The following is a 21,527-nucleotide window of genomic DNA, read 5'->3' on the forward strand; positions in this document are numbered from 1 at the left end:
CACTCAATTCTTTTCCTAGTAAAGGACACAAAAGTTTTAAAAGAAGTTACTCAGCATTTTGCTTTGATTTCCTACTTCAGGTGCTCCACTCCTCTTGCACAAAGCATTTTTGTGATGTGCACCACATGAAGTGTATTGGCTCCTTGAATTTGGAGTTAAGTGCATACTCTGCCCGATAATTAACCATTAACCATTTAAAAACACCAAACCATTTCTCTGGGGACAGCATTTCCTCCTCTTGTGTGTTTATTTCACAACTCAGAAGATGTTCTACATGTTGAACAATAAGCTGCAAAACAGATCAGTCAAAACTCATGTCAAACTGCTTTATTACATCTTAAATAACATTACATTTTAATATAGTATCTATCTTGCATCCAGCTTTCTTGAAGTACACTGACTTTAAAATTAAATACAAAAGGTGAAGAGGGATACAGGGCGTGGAGAAAGCTCTACAGAGTAGTTTCATGAAAGAGAGTAAGAGGGAACTCATCTTTTATGCCAAATCCAGGCCTAACGCACAATTACAGCACATTTTTGTACAGAATGTTGCAGAAAAAACAAAATGGAGAAAAGCTACTACTGCTGCTAGGAAGGAGCATTTCTGGATACAGTGAGAAGATAGGAAAGTTTAACAGAACAATCTGCTGTCCAAACACTGCTGCTTTTAACATTTTATTTGAAAAGAAAGCCAGGAAAACCTGCTCATTACAAAAATGACTCTGATCAGATGCAAAGGACTCATCCTGCAAGAGGAACTGGCTGTGAGGAACTGATTTATAAAGAAGATGGTCTAGGTTCCCTCCTCCCACACCCCAGAATCTTTGACAGCGATTGTTTGAACAGGCTGTTTCTTTTTTTTTTTTTAAAAAAAAAGTGACTTATCACGCTACTCCAAAACGTGCATAGCTTTGTACTGGAGTTCTTCATAGATTTATGCACAGAGTAGCAACAATAAATGAATACAGCGACAATGGTTACAGTTTTTAAACAGGTTATTTCTTCAAAGAAAAAACATCTAAGGACTTAGTCCAATATGCACTTTTTAGCATTTCTACAGCATGCGATTCTAAGAGTAAACCCACCCAATATGGCAAACAATCAAAAAAGGTTTTTTTTTTTCTGTTTAACTTAGAAAGTTCAAGATCATTATTTTCAAAACATTGATTTGTACATCATTTCATACACAAAGAATTGACTCAATACCCAAGTGTAGGATAGGTCTCTTTTGAAAACAGAGATTCCTGGTTGTTGAGACTTACAGGATAGTGTTAGGATATATAAACTGCCCTTCCAAGTGGACAAACCAAAACAGATTAAAAAAATCAGTGTGGTGAAAAAGGGGGGGCAGGAGGGACCAAGGATTGCATTTGTTATCCATAAAAGGTGAAAGGATTCTTTAAACAAGCATTCATTACCTTTTACAGCATGTGCTTGGTTACCTTACTGCTTAACATTATCCTATATATGCCAAGTTTTGTGCAACAATTATCTGTGATACTAGAAAATAAAAATAAAAAAAATTAGGGACTAAATTTACAGCGTTGACAACCCCCAGGTGCTCTGGGCTAGGACTCCCTTGTTTTGCTCAATTAAATACATACGGAAATGTATTTAAAAAGGAAACTTGAAAAAAATCTGCTACAAACATGACTTTAAAATTTGCAAGTGTGTGAGATAAAGTCCTTAACTTCAACTTGGAAACTACAGTGAAAGCTAACTGTTTCACAATTATGCTCAAGTTTATTTTCTGGTCATGCTTTTTATGATAGTGTTTCATTTTTTTTAAATTCTCAAGACAAAAAAAATGGTCCCAAAAGGAATGCACAATTTCATTTTGCTTACAACACAGAAATTCTTCTTGGAAAGGTAATTGTGCTCTTCATTTCAGCAACAGGAGACAGAAAAGATCTTGCCCTTTGAAGTTGGGGAGGATGGGGGTCCAAGTTAGTATGGTTGGATTGGATATGCTATCGTTTTTAATTTTCAACCGTTGGAAACTTCTTCCAGTCGTGGAGTCCGCTGCTCTTCTGGCACACAGAAACATCTGGTGAGAGTTGCACTTGATAAACTGCAAGCAAGTGGCAAGCTCTGCTCTCCCCACCACTGACACATCCAGGCATTATCCCCCCACTTTCCCAATGATATTTACTTACTCAAAAACCCACACAGCGAAGTACAGTATGTCAAAAATAGGCCACCAGAAAAATGGCACTGCATACATTAAACTAATGGTGCTCTAAACCACCCAACTGCTGGGGTTTGTTCCCCAGTGACTTCCTAACCTGAATGATCAAAAAGCATTCTGCATCCCAACCCAACCTTAATGAGTTGGGTACTCACCTACTTCAGTTCCAGATCTTGAGGAAGCTGTCCCATGACCCTGTTGCCACTGCCATGCCATCATCAGTCACACCTAAGCAACTGACACGGTTATCGTGACCAGCAAGGACACCTAGAAATGAGAAATGTAACCAATAAATTGCATTATGTTGGTGATTTCCTGTCTCAGTTCAAGTAACACCAAGGCACATTTGGATTAGCCAACCTCTACAGTCAAAAATCCTGAACAAACACGGCTGGAATTTTTAAATGCCTCTGGTTTTACAAGCACAGACTCAGACAGAGCTAGGTGGGTTCACAAGGGGGTAATTCAGTAGAGGCATTATTCCAAAGTTTTCCTTGTATATTCCCCTTATTATGACTTTTACCGGTCTCCCCTGAGTTGTGAAGTGACAGCCCTGAAGACTCTGCCAATGTCACAGCAATAGATGCAGTACAACCATGCACTGCACAGCTTCTGCTCCTCACCACAGTGATAAAGATCAGTTAAATTTTACGAAATTTTTACATTTGTAAAAAATTTTAAAACCACAAGTTAAAGTGAATTATGTTATGAACTCTAAAGCATTTTTCATCCCATTTTCTCTTACTACATTCACAAGACAGACTCCTCCATACAATCTACTTGTCAATATGGAGATCTAATACAATTCAATTATAGCACCATTAAAAAAAAGAATTGAGACGCTAAACAGAAGAATTAAGGGAGACAACATTTTCCTCTATCCCCTTTAATTTAAGGGTTTCAAGGAGGTAAAAAGAAAACCTAATTATGTTCAAGCTTTCCAGTCCACAGCACTGAGCCAAGATATTCTTGATGGACTTGAAATTAATCTTTCTACATGAATTAGAATGCTCATAGGACTCTCCTCATTCTACCACCAGCAACAGAAAGTGCTGCAATTTGGTAAAACAAAATCAGCACCAAAGAGTCTTTAATACTTGTACTGAATACAGAACCACAAAGGTGTTTCATACAGAAGTGTCAGTATCAGAAGATACACAAGTGTTTAGTATCAGAAGTGCCAAATCTGCCCAGCAATCTGAAGCCTTGGAACATTTCAATATGCAGAATATTTGTTCTCATGTCCTGTTCTGATGAGAATAATGAAACATTTGTGGCCAAATTTATACCTTTTTTCCAACAAAAGTTTTCATTTTAAAAAACCGAAGTCATATTCTCTTCATCTTTGGACCATGAATTTCATGTTTGTTTCCTCAAAAGATAAACTCCAGTCTCTGTTGTTTTGCTGGTTGTCTCTACAACTACTGCTACAAATACCAGGGAAAAAAAAAAAGTCTTGTGTATAAATAGCAACATTAATGTTGAATTGCTTTGAATAGTTAATGCATGAACAAAGCCATAAAGTCTAAAAAAGAATATCCATCCACTCCAAGCCCTTGTTTTTAATGGCAATCTTCCTGTTCTCAAGCGTCCATCCTTGAGCAGGATTCCATTGGATTTGTAACATCACTGGGCAGCCTAAAGAGGTTTTCAGAGAGTTCTGAAGTTGAGACAGTGAGTGCTGACAGATCTGTGCATAAGACTCAATCCACACATTCAGTATCACAGAATGAGAGGCTGACAAGGCCACCAAGGCCATCAAGTCCAACCTGTGGCTGGTCCCCACCTTGTCACCCTGCCCAGAGCACCGAGTGCCACGTCCAGACGTTCCCTGGACACCTCCAGGGGTGGGGACTCCAATAAAATATCCACACTGAGTTTCCAGTATTCCAACCCAGCGCCATTTACCTGCTCTATCAGCTTTCAGCGTGTCCCACACGTTGCAGTTGAAGTCATCATACCCAGCTAGGAGCAGGCGGCCACTCTTGGAAAATGCTACAGAGGTGATGCCACAGATGATGTTGTCATGGGAATAAACCATCAGCTCCTGGTCGGCCCGCAGGTCGAAGAGCCGGCACGTGGCATCGTCCGAGCCCGTGGCAAAGGCGTTGCCGTTGGGGAAGAACTGCAGTGGGGGAGGGAAAAAACCACACACGGTTTCAGATTGGATCCCTCTGCATCACACCAGAAAACAGCAAACAAGAGGATGCACCTCTCTACACTGGGATATGGCAAACCCAGTGAAGAAATTCACGAACCAACACCCAGTTTCCATTCCCCACAAATTTCAGGTAATTCCCTCAGCTCCACAAACTTATTTTAAAAACCCCTGAAAATACTTTATCATGCTGAAGAGCTGAGACCAGAGAAATAGAAAATGATAAATGAAGCAGCTACATACACAGATGGCATTGATGTCCGACTCGTGGCCGGTGAAGGTTTGCCGGCACATTCCTTCTCTAACATCCCACAGTTTGGCAGAGGCATCGCAGGCACCAGAAACAAAACACCGGGCATCAGGAGCAAGGGACAAACTCATCACGTCTCCAGTGTGCCCAGTAAATGTGGTTGTCTGCTGACCAGTTTCTATGTCCCAGAGAGCACTGGAAAGAATAATTAAAGAGACAAATCAACACGTCTGTGCTCCTTTATCAGGTCTTTGTATCACTGCTGAAGTAAAACTCCAGAAAGTATTAACAAGATTGATACTGACAATAGAAATAAACATTTTTGGTTGAACTATCTGGCTGTTGCAGATTAATTGTGCATGGAAGACCTTAAAATTATCCTTAATTTTAAAACATTGGGGGGTTTTAAATTGAAAAAGAGTGCAAAAAACTGATGACTGACAGGGAGGGCTGTTCATCCCAAAGTTCTCTGCCATGGCTGTTATCCAGTACTACTACAGCTTCATTTAAAGCAGCAGTGGTAAGGCCACAGCAAAAGCTGAGCCAGCGTTTCTCATTTTTATAAACTTACAGAGGATGAGAAACTTTGTGAATTATGTCTGATCTTGAAGTTGCAAGTCAGCCAAATCACTACTACAGTGATATGTAAGAGTACAAAAGGATGAAAGAACACTATCACCTCCTTAAGAAGAGGTCTAAACACTTTAGGAAGTCAGGATTTTTAATTTCTGTAATTTCTTAGCAAACCAGACCCATCAGTAGCAGGTTCAAACCATGCAAACAAGAGATGCCTGCACTTTGGTAAAGTCCTTTGAAGCTTGGCTGAACTGAGGTGATGTCAAACAGCTGCAGAATTACTACAGGAACTCCTGAAGCAGCTGTATTCTCTTATAAAGAGCATCATTTCTACAAAACCTCTCATTTTGTTATAGTTTTTTGGATTTTCTAAACACCAAACATTTTTGGTTTTAATCCCATATATATTCAATAGCTACTCAGAATCAGTGGGCTAATAAACAGGTATTCAAAGAGACTGGCATTGTGTAGGAGAGGTATTTATTAGACAACCTTTGCTCTAAGTGCTGCTGCTTGGGAGAACTGCAATGCTTTTAAAGAAATAGATACAATAGAAAAACCTATGAAAAAAAGATGGAGGCCTTTTTTAGTTCAGAAACCAGTATTTATGAAGACATACACCTACATTCTCCTCAAGAAACCCAGCTATTGTCACTGTAGAATATTTTCTAGGAACTCTTCTGAATAACAACATTAACTACATTCTTTATTAGAAATATCCAAACATGACTTTTAAAATAATAAATAATGAATACAAAAAGAGTTTTGAGGAAAATCATTAGTCTAATACAGTTATTCCTGAAGGCCAAATAGTTATATTAATAAAAAAATTCCCAGAACATCTTAACACAGAATTAGGTCAGGCTCTTCAGAACACCAGGCACAAGGAAACAGCCAAGGCTCACAGAGTTGAAATTACCAGCAAAAGTGACATACGAGCAGCAATCACCACAGTCTTGTGGTCATGATAAAGTTTATGAAGGACAAAGTTTCCTTCAGTCACAGAGAATGGGTTTGAAAAGCCCTTCCTGACAGGGCTGTCCCAGTGTCCCAGCTTACCAAGTGGTGTCGCCAGAGCTGGTGACGATCTGATTATCATCCAGGAAACGACAGCAGGACAAGTAGCCTGGAAACAGAATAAAAGGTGCACAGATAAGGCAAGAGATTACCCTTCAAAGGCAATACTGGTTTGCTAACAAGCTGCTTCCCTTCTCCTGAAGCTGCAGCAAGAAACACTAAAAGCCTAAAATGCAACAGATGATTTTTGTATAGGAATCTGCAATGTTTTGGACAAGATGTGGTTTGGCTCTTTACAGACCACCCCAACCCAACCAGAGGAAGGGGGAAGTGTGGAATCCACTGGCCAAGCTGGGCAAAAGTCCAAGTGAGCCTGCACTGCACAGACTCAACTTTCTTAAAGAGTGGATCTCAGTGTCACTGCATCCAGCAGCAACAAATGCTGATGACCTCAACTGTATCAGACCACTAATGAGGAAAACCAAACTGCATTCCTGGTCAGTACAAAGACCTGAGCATGGACATTGCGTGTTTCCCAACAGTGGCATCAAAGAATTTCATCTGAACGCTCTGAAGATCTTTTTTTCCTGAAATCCCATCTGACAAACCATCAATGGAACCACCCTGATTACAAAATCAGTCTGCCTGCTAACCACTTCCATTTCACACAGCACAGAATTCAAACTAGAGCAAAAAATTCAAACACCTGCAATCGTCAACTTCCAGCTATAAGTTTCGTTCAATTCTGCAGCAGAAAAACTGTTAAAAAACATTTAAAACCAGGCAGTGTGCAACTAAGGTCCTGCCTGAGGAAAGAAGTAGATTTTAATTAGGAGATTATATTTAAAGGATATTTTTTTTTAATCTTCACCGTGTGCTGAGGTAACTGTGAGCAGCCACTCACCTGTGTGCCCAGCGAGCTCACGGCTGACACGGACATTCCCTTCACGAGTTTTCAAGTTATAAATGGAGCAGATGTTGTCGAGCCCACCACAAGCCACATAATTCCCAGAAGGAGCATATGCACAAGTCATGACCCAGGAGGAGCGCAGGGGAATCGCATGCACCTGAAACAGAGACAGGCCTGGATTTAATCTCAAAAACTGCATTCAGTGCTGCACCACCAGGAAGTTTTTCACCTGTCTCTCAAGACAGACATCATCTTTTTGGCAGAAAAGCAAGAAAAAACCAGCTGTTTGAGTATCAAACTATTTTGGGGATAACTTGCATATGAAGCTCGTCAGAACAAGTAATGACGTAATAAAACCTCAGATTTGCTTTTCCTGAATCCAGTTTCATCAGCAATTTTGGTAAAAAGTGAATTATTTCATTTCAGTGCTCTGATTACTATTGGTTTATTATAGGTTCAGGAAAATATTGACTTCCAAGCACAGTCAGCAAAACTGCCAATTCCAGGCTTAGATGCTGTGAATGAACAAGTAAGGAAATCGCTGCTTCCACTGCCATTTAAATCCTTCTTTGGAAACCCACTGCAAGCAATCAAGCTTCACATTTAAATAACTACCCCATGTTTCCTTGTCATTCTGTGCTCAGAGAACTTTTTTTAGATAATTATAGAAGCTAAACCTGTTCCCTCTTGTTAACTCGTTACGTTCATCCCTTAAATGTGTTCATAAAGTCTTTAGGAAAGGGCTGGTGTCCTTAGAACTGTGGTGATTTTTTCATGCAATATTAACAATCTTCCTGAATTCCTTAAGTAAAGATTTCATTAGAAGCAGAGGGACAGCCAGTGATCAGTGATCCTGCAGCAAACAGCAGTTAAAAAAACCCCAACCCTATCCCAAAGGCACAACCAGCTCATTTTTGGAAGTCTTCTACTAAAGAACTATTTGGAATATTCACTTTGAGCCATTTTAATTTATCATTAGGAAAAGATCAAATTGATGACAAGACTGTTACTTCCAGTGTGTGCTGGAACTGCCAAAAGAATATTGCATGGATTAATTAGCATTGATATAAGAATTGAAGATACCAATACAGAAATCATGGTGTACAGTGATGATTTTACCATCCTACAGTAGTCACAGTAATTTAAGATTATATTTACCTGCAGGCTGGGGTCAAAGAAGGAGGATGAAGGTAAAGAGGAGAGGGTTTATTTTTAACTTGCAAACCGTATTATATTAACTTTTTAGTAAAGTTATGCCATTTGCTCCAGTGCACTGGTAACACTGATTTTAATGCTAGGAGGAGCTAAGCTAGGAAAATTTTTTCGAAATTAAGCCAGTTCCATGCAGCAAACTCAAGCAGCTCTGTCAGCCAAACCACAAGGGGCTACATGGGAATTGCTGACAGTAACAGTGGCCGTGATCACTAATTACCAATCACTGTCAAATGAAAGTAAAAGTAGTCCCGAACTGCCTCGTGTGACTGCAGCCACGAAGTGATGACTCACTAGAACAAGTCAGGTCTTTCAGGACTTCACTGCAGACAACAAATTAATATGGCTCTGCCTAAATCTCTGCCCCTTCTGGCGCAACACGCTCATCACTGCCTGCTCTCTGCTAATCACTTTTCTGCAGTATCAAAACAAATCAAAACATTCTTTGGAACAAAGTTTTTCCTTGTTCTCCATGTGTGGTGCACATTTTCACACACTGAAGACACTGCTGTGTTCTTTACACACAACTCATTTGTTCTGGAGAATTCAAAATTTGGATTTAGGACTAGGAAAGCAACAGAGCCAAAATGATGATGGGTAACACTTCCTTCTGATGCATTCACAATTGAATTACACAGCAATGGACCAGCTGGCCTTACCTTGTTTGTAGTATAGCTGTCCCAAATTATAAGTTTGCCATCCTGGGAGGCACTAACTAGAAGCCTAGAGAGGAAACAGAAAGGAAACACAATCATTGTGGGCACACAAGGAACACCTTTGTGATGAACACTGTAAAGAAAAGAGAATTAAAGCAGCTGATACCAGTAGCATTTAGTTTCTCTTTAAATGAATCAGTAGTTAACAGGAAGCTTTTACGGAAAAAAGACAACTGATAATGATATCTATTCTATTTCCACAGTTCCTCAGAATTTTTCAGGCAAGTAGACAAGGACTGGGATGTGGGCACCAAATGTAGATTTGGATTACAAAAACATGGAGGAAAATCGTGGCATTCAGTGTTTCTGAATTCTCTTGGTTGTCCAAGTTCTCTCAGAATTATTAATTCCCAGTGGTCCCAAGAACTGTGCACTCAGCTTTCCAGAGAGCAGTGAAGCCAAGTGATCCAGTTTTGTACCCACCTGGAATCAGTCCCCCAGTGCATTGCATAAATTTTGGCCAGGTGTCCCCGGAGTGTTCTCCTAGTGCGCATCTGGATTCTCCCCACTGGGTCGATATTGGCTGTGATCTGAAACAGGAAAACACCACACTCTGAGTTTTTCCCTTCACTGTTCACAAGTAACATCTCACACACAGTTCCACTGCAGCCCAAAGTCCCACTTTCTCAATACTGACTGATTTTTTTCAAACTCTCCATTCAGAAGTTATGTCATTTTAAGTAGCATGTCTTTATCACATGACTCAAGTAGCCTACTGCATTTATAAACACTCCCAGAAATTGTTTTGTTTAGGTCATATCTTCTTAGACTTCTAGGATTTCAGACCTTTGATCTGGGTTTTCTCCTCCTGCATAGATAAATGTAGCAGACATTGAAGTAGTTTAACCTCAGCAGGCCTTATGGTTCAGATTATCAGGGTGACAACAGTACTGCTCCCAGCTCCAGAGCAGAGCATTATTTTCCATTAAGCAGCAGAAATGTGTCCTGAGTCACTCAAAGAAACCACTGCTCAAGGCCACTGCTCTCAGGAACTAGACAAACATATACTTATTTCTGGAAGAAAACACCCAAAGGCAAAAAAAAAAAAATTGCTACAGGAGGCAGAACCAGATTCACTTGCATTCACCTTCTTCCACAGCATTTTCTTTTTGTAAAGTAGACAGATCTTCTTAATTCCTGCTAAACTCTGAAATTCTTACCTGAGCCAGGGTGGCATCTGCACATGCTTTCCTAGCATCCTGCAAGAGAAGGAAATTAGAGAAATTGGATGGAGTTCTGTGTGTTTCTTTCTCTCTGTTTTGTCAAGCTGATTAAGCCCCCTGAACCCAAGGTTCAGAAAACATTTCTGTTTGTCACCCAGAGAGGACCCATCCTAACAGCAGCATTAACATAATACACTGCCTGCTGTCAAAACACATTGAGCATGGAACTTTGAAATTTCTTCTTCTTTTGGGAGAAAGGTAACATGACTTTCACCACAAAGACACTCAAGCAATGGGACTGCTTGTCCAGACAGGCTGCACAGCCTTCAACCTCAGAGGTATTTAAAACCCTACTGGACTAAGCTCTGACTAACTTTATCACTGACATTATTTTAAGGTTTTTTTAACTTCAGTTATGCTCTAGCTCAGACAAACTTCAGTAAACATTCATTTTGATCAGCAATTTTATGCATTGCTTATGTAACTTATTTTCTAAGCAATATAAAAGACCAAAAAAGTAATTTTCTAAAGCAGACACATGTGCTTGCCCTTTCTACATTAAGTTTGACATTGGAGAAACATTAAAGGCATCATTTCTGTCCTCCTCAAGACACATTCATTTGTGTTGAGGCACAATACATACTCTGATTTGGTTTTTCAGTTGCTCGGCCTCCTGGCGTAACTGGTCAAGCTCGCTCATTTTCCTGTGCTAAAGGTGTGCTCCACTGCCACCTCTGAAACAACCAGAAATCTGAAAGACAGGTCAGAAGCAGGAGAATTAGGAGAAATCTGAGTTTGAAATTACAAGTCCTTTCAACCACTTCAAACAGTACTTGAAAAAAAAAATGGCAGATTGATTTCTAAACACTGGAGAGCAGGTGAAAATGCGTGTCTGAAATCTCCACAGCAGAAGGTGTTGCCACAAATGGATGTGTTTTGTTTCCAGCCACAGGAAATAAAACAGAATTTGGACTTATTTCTCTCCCCCAGGCCTCTTTCTTTTTTTCATTAGTGTTTCTGATTCATTTTTGTATAAATTCAAGTTGCCCAAGGGTGAGTAAGCAGGTAACACCAATTTTAGACATGGAAGTCAGAACTTCCCTGCAGGTCTTCAGAACAGAGTAAGGAATCCTCCCAGCAAAGAGTAAGGATTTACACTGACACAAGAACCTGCAAAATGCTGTAAAAACTGTCTGCAACATCATGGTTAAGAAAAACATTGTTCTGCTATCTGGAGAAAAGAAGATCACTCACAAATGTTAAGGGTTTTACTTGATAACTGCTAAAATGTCTGAGATACCAGAGCAGACTGTAACATGAACATGTTGTCAGAGTAAAACCAGTCATTTTTTGCTGGGTTGAGGGCAGGAGTTTGAGAAACCATAGCCAAGAGTCACTGCTCCCCTCTAAGCCTCTGTTTTCCCAGTATCCATAGGCACCAAATTACTCCTATGTATTTTATAGAGCCAGCAAGGCAGAGGCTCTCTAAAACATCACAACCACTGAAACAACCTCAGCTTTTGCCTATAGAGTTGCTCAACTATTGGGCTGTTTCCCAATATTATAATCATATCGATATTTCCTATAAAATGTACAATTTATCTTTAAAAGTCTCTGTTCCAGAAAGATACTGTTGGCATTTTCCCTAGCATTCCACATCTCCAACTCAGCTGTTCCTGAAGTTTTTGTTTTAGAATCTCTGCAGCTTGATAGCAAGGGAAGACGCTGAAGAAACATGCTGATGAATTTTATCTTTTATTGCAGAACAAGATAATTGGTTCCAATTTCAAATACTACACAGAACACCTGGAGTTTACAAATTAACACTGAGAGTGTGATTTTTGAACATTTTATTAGCCAGAATTGACCCTTTACTATTAAATAAAGGAAACGCTTTGCTAGCAGCTTTACATATTATTCTGTTAAGATTTAATCAGCTTATTTATCTTTGCAAGCATGGGGGTTTTGTTTTCCTCTTAAAGCCCTTCCCAAGGAGAAGGATGAGGATAACTTCCAAATTTTTATCCAGTCACAGTAACAGAGAACATAATGTCAAGGTAAATTAGAGCAGCAGAACAAACACCACTGTTAAAAGACGCTTCAAAATAGTTTAGACTTCAATATTCCCTAAATATTTCTATCCCCCATAACCAGACTTAGGTTGAAGCTCTCTCCATAGTAGTTATTCTAAACTGAAAACCTCTAGGAACAGATGCCAGATCTTGTCATAGCATCATTTACGATTTTTTCCTTTTCTCTGAAACCCACAGTATCTTAGAAAAGGAATTTCAGTTGGCTTCTCTCCCAAAACCTCCACTCATACAACTTCAAGGCCCTTTCACTTCATTGTGAAACTGGGTCTCTTCCTTCTCTCTTCTGCTTCCAGGGTCATCTCTAAGCCCCTTTAAGATTGCTTGTTCAGCTCAGCCCAAAATCCAGTTAAGACAAAAGCCATCCTGAGTGTTTTATTATCCTGCTTTTCTCTTGAATGCTCTTTTGTTTCTCAAGATGTTGTATTCAATCTGCATCTCAGACAAACACTCTGGGCTGGGTATCTGTTAGAATTTTGAGCATGTCTGCAGCTCCTGGGCAGTTCACACACCTGGTGAAACACTAATGCACTGCTCTTGTCAGAAAGGAATTAATTTAAGAATAAACTGCAATTGTTCAGATCTTTCAGCTTTTTCATATCCAGCACTGCCATTCTCTAAGTTAATATATAAGCCCATTTCCTACTAAGCAAATACTGACCACTCCAGACAGAGAATTCAGAGATGGTATCCTTTCTATTTCAGAGCAAGAAATTCCAAAACTTTCGTGTTCTGCTCAAGGTCACAGCAACTCATGGATGAGATTGCAATAAAGCCTCAGGATACCAAGAATTCCAGCTGCAGGTACAAGGAACTACACTGAAGACTTTACATGCAGCTTTATTTAAAAATACAATAGGAGGAATAATCTCACGTCAGTCAGAGCAGATATGCTCTCCTTAAAATAGCACCAATTTATTTCTGTAGAATTTGTGCACTGAGAGAGAGAATTCTCTTGCATTTAAATGAAACAAAGCTTCTTTGCACGGAACAGGGAGAGGCCTAAGGAGATGAACCCTTATCCTAAGAAAAAAGTCACATAAAAAAAGCTCATTTTCCCATCTGCAACATCTTGTATCCATCTAAGTTCCTATCTTGAAGATAGAGTCACTCTTAGAATTCCAACTTCACCCCTAGGCATTCCAAGCAACTCCAAACTCTGAGCTGCCTTTCTGTCAGCATCCATAGGAATTGTTTAAAGCAGATTTCCACATTCTCTTTGTAGTCTTTGTTGTTTCAACATCAACAGGAAGTGCTAATTCCTGCCAACACGACTGAACTCACTCACTCAGGAAATGACAACCCTACAGCAGCCAAGGGCATTAAAATATAGGAGTTCTCTGAAGCAAACTGTAAAATTTATGGGACAAACAGCAAAGCAGCTTGGCTGTGCCTCTATTTCTTTTATACTAAGTTTTAGACAACTAAATTTATGGTAGAAATATGAGATCTATGGGAGGAAAGTGTTCCAGCCTCCCATGTCCTTTGTAGCTATACTGTAAATCAGAGCTTACTGGTCTTGTATTAAAAGAAGTATCTTTAAAAGATTAAGATATCACATAAGGTCAGAAGAATGTATGGGTAAAAATACTTTTATCTATTCTCACTCTTTGTAGATGGGAAATTTTTATACAGATTTATTGATATTACAGAATAGATCATCCATTGAACAGTCTCTGCTCATCACAGACAAGCACAACTGAGTATCCTGAAACAGATTTTTATTTCTTGGCATGTTCTAAAGGCATTTAACCCCATTTTCCAAGAAGATTTCTAGAAGAACCTGTAAGCTTGATGTGGATGATGATGATGATGATTCTATTTTTTGCTTTTGAAAGAAGTTATTGCATTTCTAAATCAAGCAAACGTCAGGAAAAAAGTCATTCCTCAGGTTCCACACTCCTTTTCCCCAAATTACCCCCATAGCTGTGCAGAAATAGGTAGGAGCCAAACTCATGCTTACCTCACTTTCTTTGGAATATGTGAGTGTGTCCCTGAAGGCAGCTTCTCAGGAATAACACATTCACTTTCCTGAACGCCCTCAAGACCTTTCCAGGGGCTGAAGTACTTAAGTGTCTCTGGTCTAAGCTTATTTCCCCTAATCCTGTTGACCAGTATACCTTGTGGGTAATTCTCTTCTTGATGGGGATAACAATCTGTGCACTTCAGGGCACTTCACTATTCCCCACTACTCCAGATGACCCTAGCCTCTAATCTCTTCTGACAAGTTACCCATAGAAAAGTCACTTTGTTCCTTTGTTTCCCACACAGCAAAACCAACTATTGACTTTTCCTGATTTGTTACTTTCTATATATGATAAAACTTCACAATTCAGCTGTATCAAAAGGGTTTATCCTATCATTTATGTCAAAGGAACAGCTCAGGGTTTGCTTTTCTCCAAGTGACATGAGCTGTATTCCAATGTAAGAGCAGAGTTTTGCACGTCCAGTCAGTCAGTTGTGTGTCCAACAGCTTTGAACCAAGTTTTTAAACTGTAGAAAGTCTTACAAAACTTCCATGTGCTTCCTGCAAATTGAGATATACTCAGGATCCCAGTGGACTAATTCTTATTTAAAGAGTAAGAATTATTCACTCACTGTTCTGAAACCAGTGACAGAGAAATTCAAAGGCCGAGGAAGAATTCAAATTCACTCATTTCATTGTAACAACTCCAGTGTCCTTTCCACAGCTCAAGCTGTTTATCCAATTAAGTCCAGTTACTGAAAACAAGATACCATTAACACCCTCACATTTATTTGTAGCCTGATTCTTGAGAGCTGAATACAACCCATCCAAACATATATTCCACTGTTAAATATTATTCCTCTCTGAAATTCCTCTGCTGGTAACAGCAATGAAGCAATGCTTACTAAAATATTATTTATTTAATTTTCTCACACCATTCCTACTGAGAAAAGGAAAAAAAAAAAAGGATGGAATCTTCCACCCTCTCTCTGTCCTGTGAACAATCTCTGCAGATTAAAGAAAAACCCCACACTTGAAATCACAGCTATCATTAAGTCAAATATTTTGAATTTCTATCCCTTGCTGGTCAAACTTCGTGTGCCACAAGGTATTTTTAGCAGACATTACTACCACCAAAGCCTAACATAAATCCCACCAAGCCATTGTGGATGCAAAGTCTGGTAACACAGAGGGTTTGAAGATAAATTGTTCATATTTTACTCAAGCACAGTAATTTTCTAAGGAGGTTTAGCAAATCTCTGTTCTCCCATGAACAGGCTGTCTGACATTTGTTCCCTCAACCTCTTTCCTGCCAATACACATCACTCCAGCCTGGCTGAAAAGCAAAACATTTGCAAAAACAGAGCCCAAACTTTACAGCCTTAACAACGAGCTCACAGTATGGCCACCAGACAGTCCCAGAGCAGGTCATCTGATTAAATGAAGCTGTGCTAATCTATCAGATACCACAAATCCTATTAACAACATGCACAGCAGCTTGGACATTTCCACAATGACAAAGGAATTATCCACAACTCACTGTTAGTTACAGTGAGCTGACGTCACACTGGCTTTGAAAAGCCGAGGGTTCTTTTTGTTTTCAGGAGTAGAGATTGATTTCTTATTTTACTTCTATTCAGTGGGAAACACAATGAGATCAGAATTGCTTGTGGAACAAATTTGAGGTGTTCTCTCTCTCGTTTACATAAACTAAAGTAGGAAGAAAGAATTCAGGGTCCCTTTGGATCCAGAGGGAGATATGGGTAGAGAAATAAAGCCTGCTGCCTGCTTTTTGAAAAACAGGTAAATATCTAGTAATTGAAAATAACAGATTTAACTGAGCAAATACTTGGCCAATTAGCAATGTTCCTCCCAGACTATAGAGCTGCACAGAAATTCAAGTTAAAGTCTGGAAGGTAATGAAGATTTTACTGCTCCAAGAACAACAGCAATAATTACAATTACACAGAATATAAACTCTGAAACTTTTAGGTTCTGTTTAAATAAGACTGACACATTGAAAAGAACATTCTGACAAGAGCCACTTTGCTCAAAAGAAATTTGGCCTTCTTTTGTCAAACATGGTGGAGAAGTAATTTTTCATTCATGAGAGAATGACTATTCTCATCATTTTATTTATTACAGTTCCCTGCCCCACTGAGATGAAACAGTTTCATCTGTGGTCTCCCTCTGCTTTGCCAGTTCCCTCTCTGACAGAAGGCAGGCACTAACATCTATTATTTAGCAGGTTTCCTGGCCATTTTAAAATCCTTCCTGTTGACACAAGAATACACATGCTAAAGCAGAAAACAGGTATTTTAGGCTGCACAGATTAACAGCCAGAAACATGAAGTTAACCACTTTTTAAAAATAGGATGTTTCTCAAGGACTGGGGAAAAAAAAAAAATCATCTTTTTTCTCTACTTACATTTTCTCTCACTACAGTAGAAAGCCAACTTCTGCTGTCAAACATGTAAATTCTGGAAAAAAAAGACACCAAAACCACAATTAATGTAATTATCAGAAAGAGCACCAATTTCTCAACAAATCTAACAGAAATTAAACTACTATCGAAGTGCAGACTATTTCTGTTAGCTAACTTGAACAGCTGGCCTGCCTTCATGAAGGAAATGGGCACAGTTTTAGTAACAGTAACACAACCGAAAGACAGGGCTTCTGTCAAGGAGCTCATTCTGACGTTCTTCTCCCAAGAAAACTCCTGCTATCTGAGGTCAGTTCTCCTGCCCTACTGATAGAGAAGTCCATGCTATTAGAGAATTTAGGATTAGAATAAAATATAGTCTCACTCACTCATACAATTTTCACTGTACTACAAAGTGCCCCCCCCCCCCCAACCAGCATTTTCAACGCACTGGAATTATTTCTGCTCGATCCTGTTCCTGAGGTACATTTGCCTTCTAAGCACAGTTAAATATCATGATATCTATTTTATCAGAAGAAGTTACATAAACCTCCTACTAACGAGCTCAAGTGAGAGCACACCGCTCTTCTTGAAGAGTTACAACTTTAAAGCACTAATGATATTAAAAAGTACAAAAAGAATTGACACATTAAATAACTCACACACTCGCATTCTGGACTGCGCTCTTTAACAAACTGGCTTTGCAGCAAGGGGAAAAATATAATACATTTTGGAACAGTTTCTTCCCCTGGCAGCACAAAGCAATATTTTTGTTCACCCCAAGATCTGAAACACCAACAATCACTTCTACATCCCGAACATCTGGATCTAGCTCTGTCACACACCAAGATAAGGGCTGAGGGGTGATGCCAGGGGACACCTGAGGGTTCAAAGCCGCTGCATCAGGACAGGGGAGATGATTCTGAGCACAAAGCAAGAAGGTACTGAAGCAAAATGACCTTACATCAGAAAGCCAGCCTAAAACTCCACACACTTTCAACTAAAATCTCACACATAATGCGTGTTTCTGATTTTACAGTTCACTACTAGCTGGAGAATTTACAAACCACTTCAGTGTCTGGTATGGAGGTTAAGCTACTTAGGATATGGATCATCCTCACCCAAGCTCATTTATAGATGAACAGTTTAATACTGTGATTATGAAACCATCACAGTGTAAGCAGTTTTGTTTGTTACTGCCAGAACAACACACTTTGGGACACAGAACAGTAACTCACACTTAAGAGGCCGAACTCCACCCCCTCAGACACAAATACGTGACATGACCATTTAAAGTTCTGAAAATACAGCAACTCCAGTCAACTTTCAGAAGTCTTGACAGGAAAAAAATTTGCCCCCACTACAGAGATAATGAAATCTAATGAAATTCTGAAAGAATTACCTGAAATGTAAACAAGTAAATTTATGCTGGCACACTAACAGCACACAGAATACAGAATAGCAAAGGCCAAAGCACACACCATTATTGTCCTGTGCTGCACCCTCATTAATGCAGGAGAGGTGTTGCAGATTTCATATGCCTTCTGCAAAAAAGAAAAACAAAAAACAAAACAAAAAAAAGCCACTTTAACCAGCCTGCAAGAAGAGGAAGGAAGCATAACAGCAAACTTTTCCACAAAAGTTGAGTTTGTTTTTCAAAGGGTTAAGTTTTCACTTGAGGATGCTGAAAGCACCCTGCGATGCTCACAGAACGCAGTCCTGGCAACAAAGATATTTTCAATTCTACCTTAAAAATGGAGCTCATTTAAGGACAAAAGTAGACAAGCTACTCATGAAAAAAAGATCTGCATTGCCACAAGCTTCCATTTTTAGCTAAAATGTAGCCTGGTAAAAGCAACATGAAAATTAGAGGCCAGTTCATTCTGTGCACCGCAGCACTGGCTCAGCAAAGAGTTCTTGTAAGGAGCTCCACACACTGCCCTGACAGCCCTGCTGAGCCCAGAGCTGCAGGTCCTTGACACCAAAAACTGGGGTTTCAAAAACAGGAGAGAACAAAAAGTTCCACAGAACACTTGGAGCACGGTTCAAGTGGTTAAACCACCACACCGAAGCACCTGGAGGTGAGCCAGCCCCACACATGGTCGGTGTTCCCGGTGTCCCCACATGCCCACAGCCTCCTGCTCCAAGAGAGGAACCAGCACAGCCATTTGGACTAAAAAAGAGTAAAGTAACTCCAGAAGTCAAAAGCTTCGTCATTTCTGGGTAAAGCTTCCCTATGACAAGTACTCACTGACTGCTGCCAGCCCAATATCCCTTTTTCTTTACAGATACTGAAATAGTTATTCTGAGCTGACAACCCAGCCTAAAAATTAATCTCGACTCCAGCATATTCCAGATACAAGTCTCCATATGAAGAAGACACTTCTGCAAAAGACACCACAACTTTTTTCATGAGGCTGGGGAAAGCAGGGAAGAAAAGGAAGAAAGAGGACTTGTAAGAGTACGGCAAGCATTTTGAATTATTTTATAGTAGGAAATCTGAACAACTCTCCAAAATGAAGCAACTTCCTAAGCGGATTAAACACACTCACTGTACCCTCTCCAAAGCCATTACCCACATAAACACGTTTTTCTCTTGACCTACAGATTCAATGAGAGACTTAAACCCCAAATATTCTGGATATTAATTCCAGCCTTCTCAAGACTGCTTCACACACACATTGACTCGATGCCAAGGCTAGTATCTGAATCGCTGCAAAGGCATTCTAGTCCTTAAAACACACCAGCAATTCATGCACAACCTGATGTGGGGCCAGGCATCAGACAACTGAGGATCTGGCTCAAACCCTGGGATGAGGTTTGCCCAGGCTTCCCAGCAGTTGTCCCTGCTGTAAGAACACAGAGAAGCTGAGAGATGTGTTCAGTGGGGGGTGTAATCAATGTGTGCAGTCTTCTGTACACACGTATTTTAGTGGCTTTACCAACACAGTTTAACCTGGATCTCAACCAACACTAGTAAAAACTGGTTTTCATGACCATTACACCACTTGAATCTTAAAAATGTCTTGCATAACACATCCTCCTGCGAGAGTGGCACATAGGGTTGTTTTATTCAAGGCACTCAAAAATAATTTCACTGGAGGGAAAAAAACCCCAAACGAACAACAAAAAACCTCAAACCATCCAAAAACCTACTAGCAAACCTCAGTATTACTATTAAGATAAACCAGCAATTTCAAGTGAAGTTACTTTGCTGCTCTGCACCCCTGTGAAAAGCACCCCTGAGCCAGCAGGGATGGCTGGATGGAGGCAGGCAGTTCCTAATTTAGCCTGCAGATGCTCCTGTTCAGGTACCCAACATCATCACCACTGTAATATATCACTCACAAGGCAGAGATAACGTCTGTGCAACCAGCAATTGCAAGTTAGTTTATTAAAATCATTTCTTATAGTCTACATAGCTGATTATTATCACAGAACAGTATCTAGATGCCCAAGTGATTACACCATCTTGCCGAATCACTGCCAACATCATGAAATGCCAATGTGCCACCAGACAACAGTAATTGTAAGTTTCAAATTTAAAGTTTCAAGATTATTCTGTACACAAAAAACTCCCAAATAAACCCTATCCTCGGTTTAATGACTCGATCCTAATTATCAACATTAAGAGCTCTAGCAGACAGCTGGCAGCTTGATGGATGTTTTGGGCATGTGCCCCTCCAAGAGTTAATTCCGGCTCAGACTTTCCCTGGGGAGTGCAGACCTGGAGTCCAGAAAGCCAAGTCTTTGCTGTCACCTCCTCCAAGGGCAGCTCTGAAGTACAACCTAGAGAAGTATAAAATAATAATTACAAATTCATAAATCTAAATACGCCGGAGTGAAAGGATACAACTCCTCCTTTATTTGAAGTCTCCTTTCTGGGAACCATCTGCCACGTCTGTAATTTCCAAGCACACAAACTCTGAAAAGCAAGCAATACCTTACTAACAGGTTTGCCAAAGAGCTCACCCTGGTAGGGACAACAGGAGATTGTACAACTCCTTCGAAAACTTCCTGAAAGCACTTGTGTCGTGCAAGGCCAGCACAGCTGAATGTTTCTGTGGGAGGTATTGGCTGCTTCTTGTGCTGAAGAATTGCCAAGTTCCCAGCTGAAGCAGTCGCTGTGCTCAGTAGACATTTTTCCATATATTAGTGGGAAGTACACACAAAACAAGCATCAGGTCGATCAGTGTTAATGCTCATCTTGCAGCAGCCACATTGGCTGGCTAGAGAGCTCACAAATTTCCATTTTCAATATAGTGTGTGAGTAAAATGATAATTACACAAGCTAAAAATAGCTGCAACTTAACAACCTGATTTCACAAATGCTCCACTATTACCTATAGCTCAATATGGAGCGACAGGTCCCACTTCTAGGGTCACTGATGTTGAGAGTTTTAGAGATTTTGTGTGTTTTGTTTCAAGTAGAAGAACTCTAGAAACGTTTTCCTCCTGAAGAAACTTGTGCACTTTTTCTACTCTGCTCAATGGACCTACAAGAGTACATCTGGAATAAAAAAAGTTCTCCTTGCTGCACAGAACACAGGAAAATTGTTGGCTAAAGAATGAAGGTCAGTTCTAGGGTCCTTCCAAAGTTCTGGCCACATTCCTTCATCCTGTAACCTCATTCACACTAAACTGCACATACAACAGGAAAAAGCAGGCACAACAGACCTACACAGAACAGCCTCTAATCAGCCAACGTCGCCTTCCACCAAACCGCCTTCAGTGAAGCAGTGAGGCAATTCACAAGTGCCTCACTGCTTCAATCTGGCACTTCAGAATCCAAAACCCCCACAAAAGTAACAAACACCCCAGACCAAACCCATCCACCATAAACAGCTGCTACTATTCAG

General features: G+C 40.0%; 1 protein-coding gene across 6 annotated transcripts in view; it reads right to left on the bottom strand.

Moving 5' to 3' along the window:
- Positions 1-312: 312 nt before the first annotated feature.
- GNB1 (G protein subunit beta 1) overlaps positions 313-21,527 on the bottom strand; it is a 34,910-nt gene continuing 13,695 nt past the window's right edge. The window contains exons 2-12 of one of the 6 annotated variants that reach the window (XM_048326289.1): positions 16,675-16,726; positions 10,834-10,941; positions 10,188-10,226; positions 9,451-9,557; positions 8,971-9,034; positions 7,094-7,256; positions 6,232-6,298; positions 4,590-4,791; positions 4,097-4,313; positions 2,348-2,455; positions 313-2,027 (exon numbers count right to left, since the gene is read on the bottom strand). In XM_048326289.1, coding sequence (XP_048182246.1) covers positions 2,349-2,455; positions 4,097-4,313; positions 4,590-4,791; positions 6,232-6,298; positions 7,094-7,256; positions 8,971-9,034; positions 9,451-9,557; positions 10,188-10,226; positions 10,834-10,890 — 1,023 coding nt within the window. In that variant the 5' untranslated portion in view covers positions 10,891-10,941; positions 16,675-16,726 and the 3' untranslated portion in view covers positions 313-2,027; position 2,348. Of the gene's footprint in view, positions 2,048-2,343; positions 2,456-4,096; positions 4,314-4,589; positions 4,792-6,231; positions 6,299-7,093; positions 7,257-8,970; positions 9,035-9,450; positions 9,558-10,187; positions 10,227-10,833; positions 10,942-16,674; positions 16,727-21,527 lie in introns of all 6 variants that reach the window. The other 5 variants (XM_048326288.1, XM_048326287.1, XM_048326286.1 and 2 more) reach the window with 5 other exon arrangements.

This window comes from Corvus hawaiiensis, chromosome 22, assembly GCF_020740725.1.
Source record: "Corvus hawaiiensis isolate bCorHaw1 chromosome 22, bCorHaw1.pri.cur, whole genome shotgun sequence".
Lineage (NCBI taxonomy): Eukaryota > Metazoa > Chordata > Aves > Passeriformes > Corvidae > Corvus > Corvus hawaiiensis.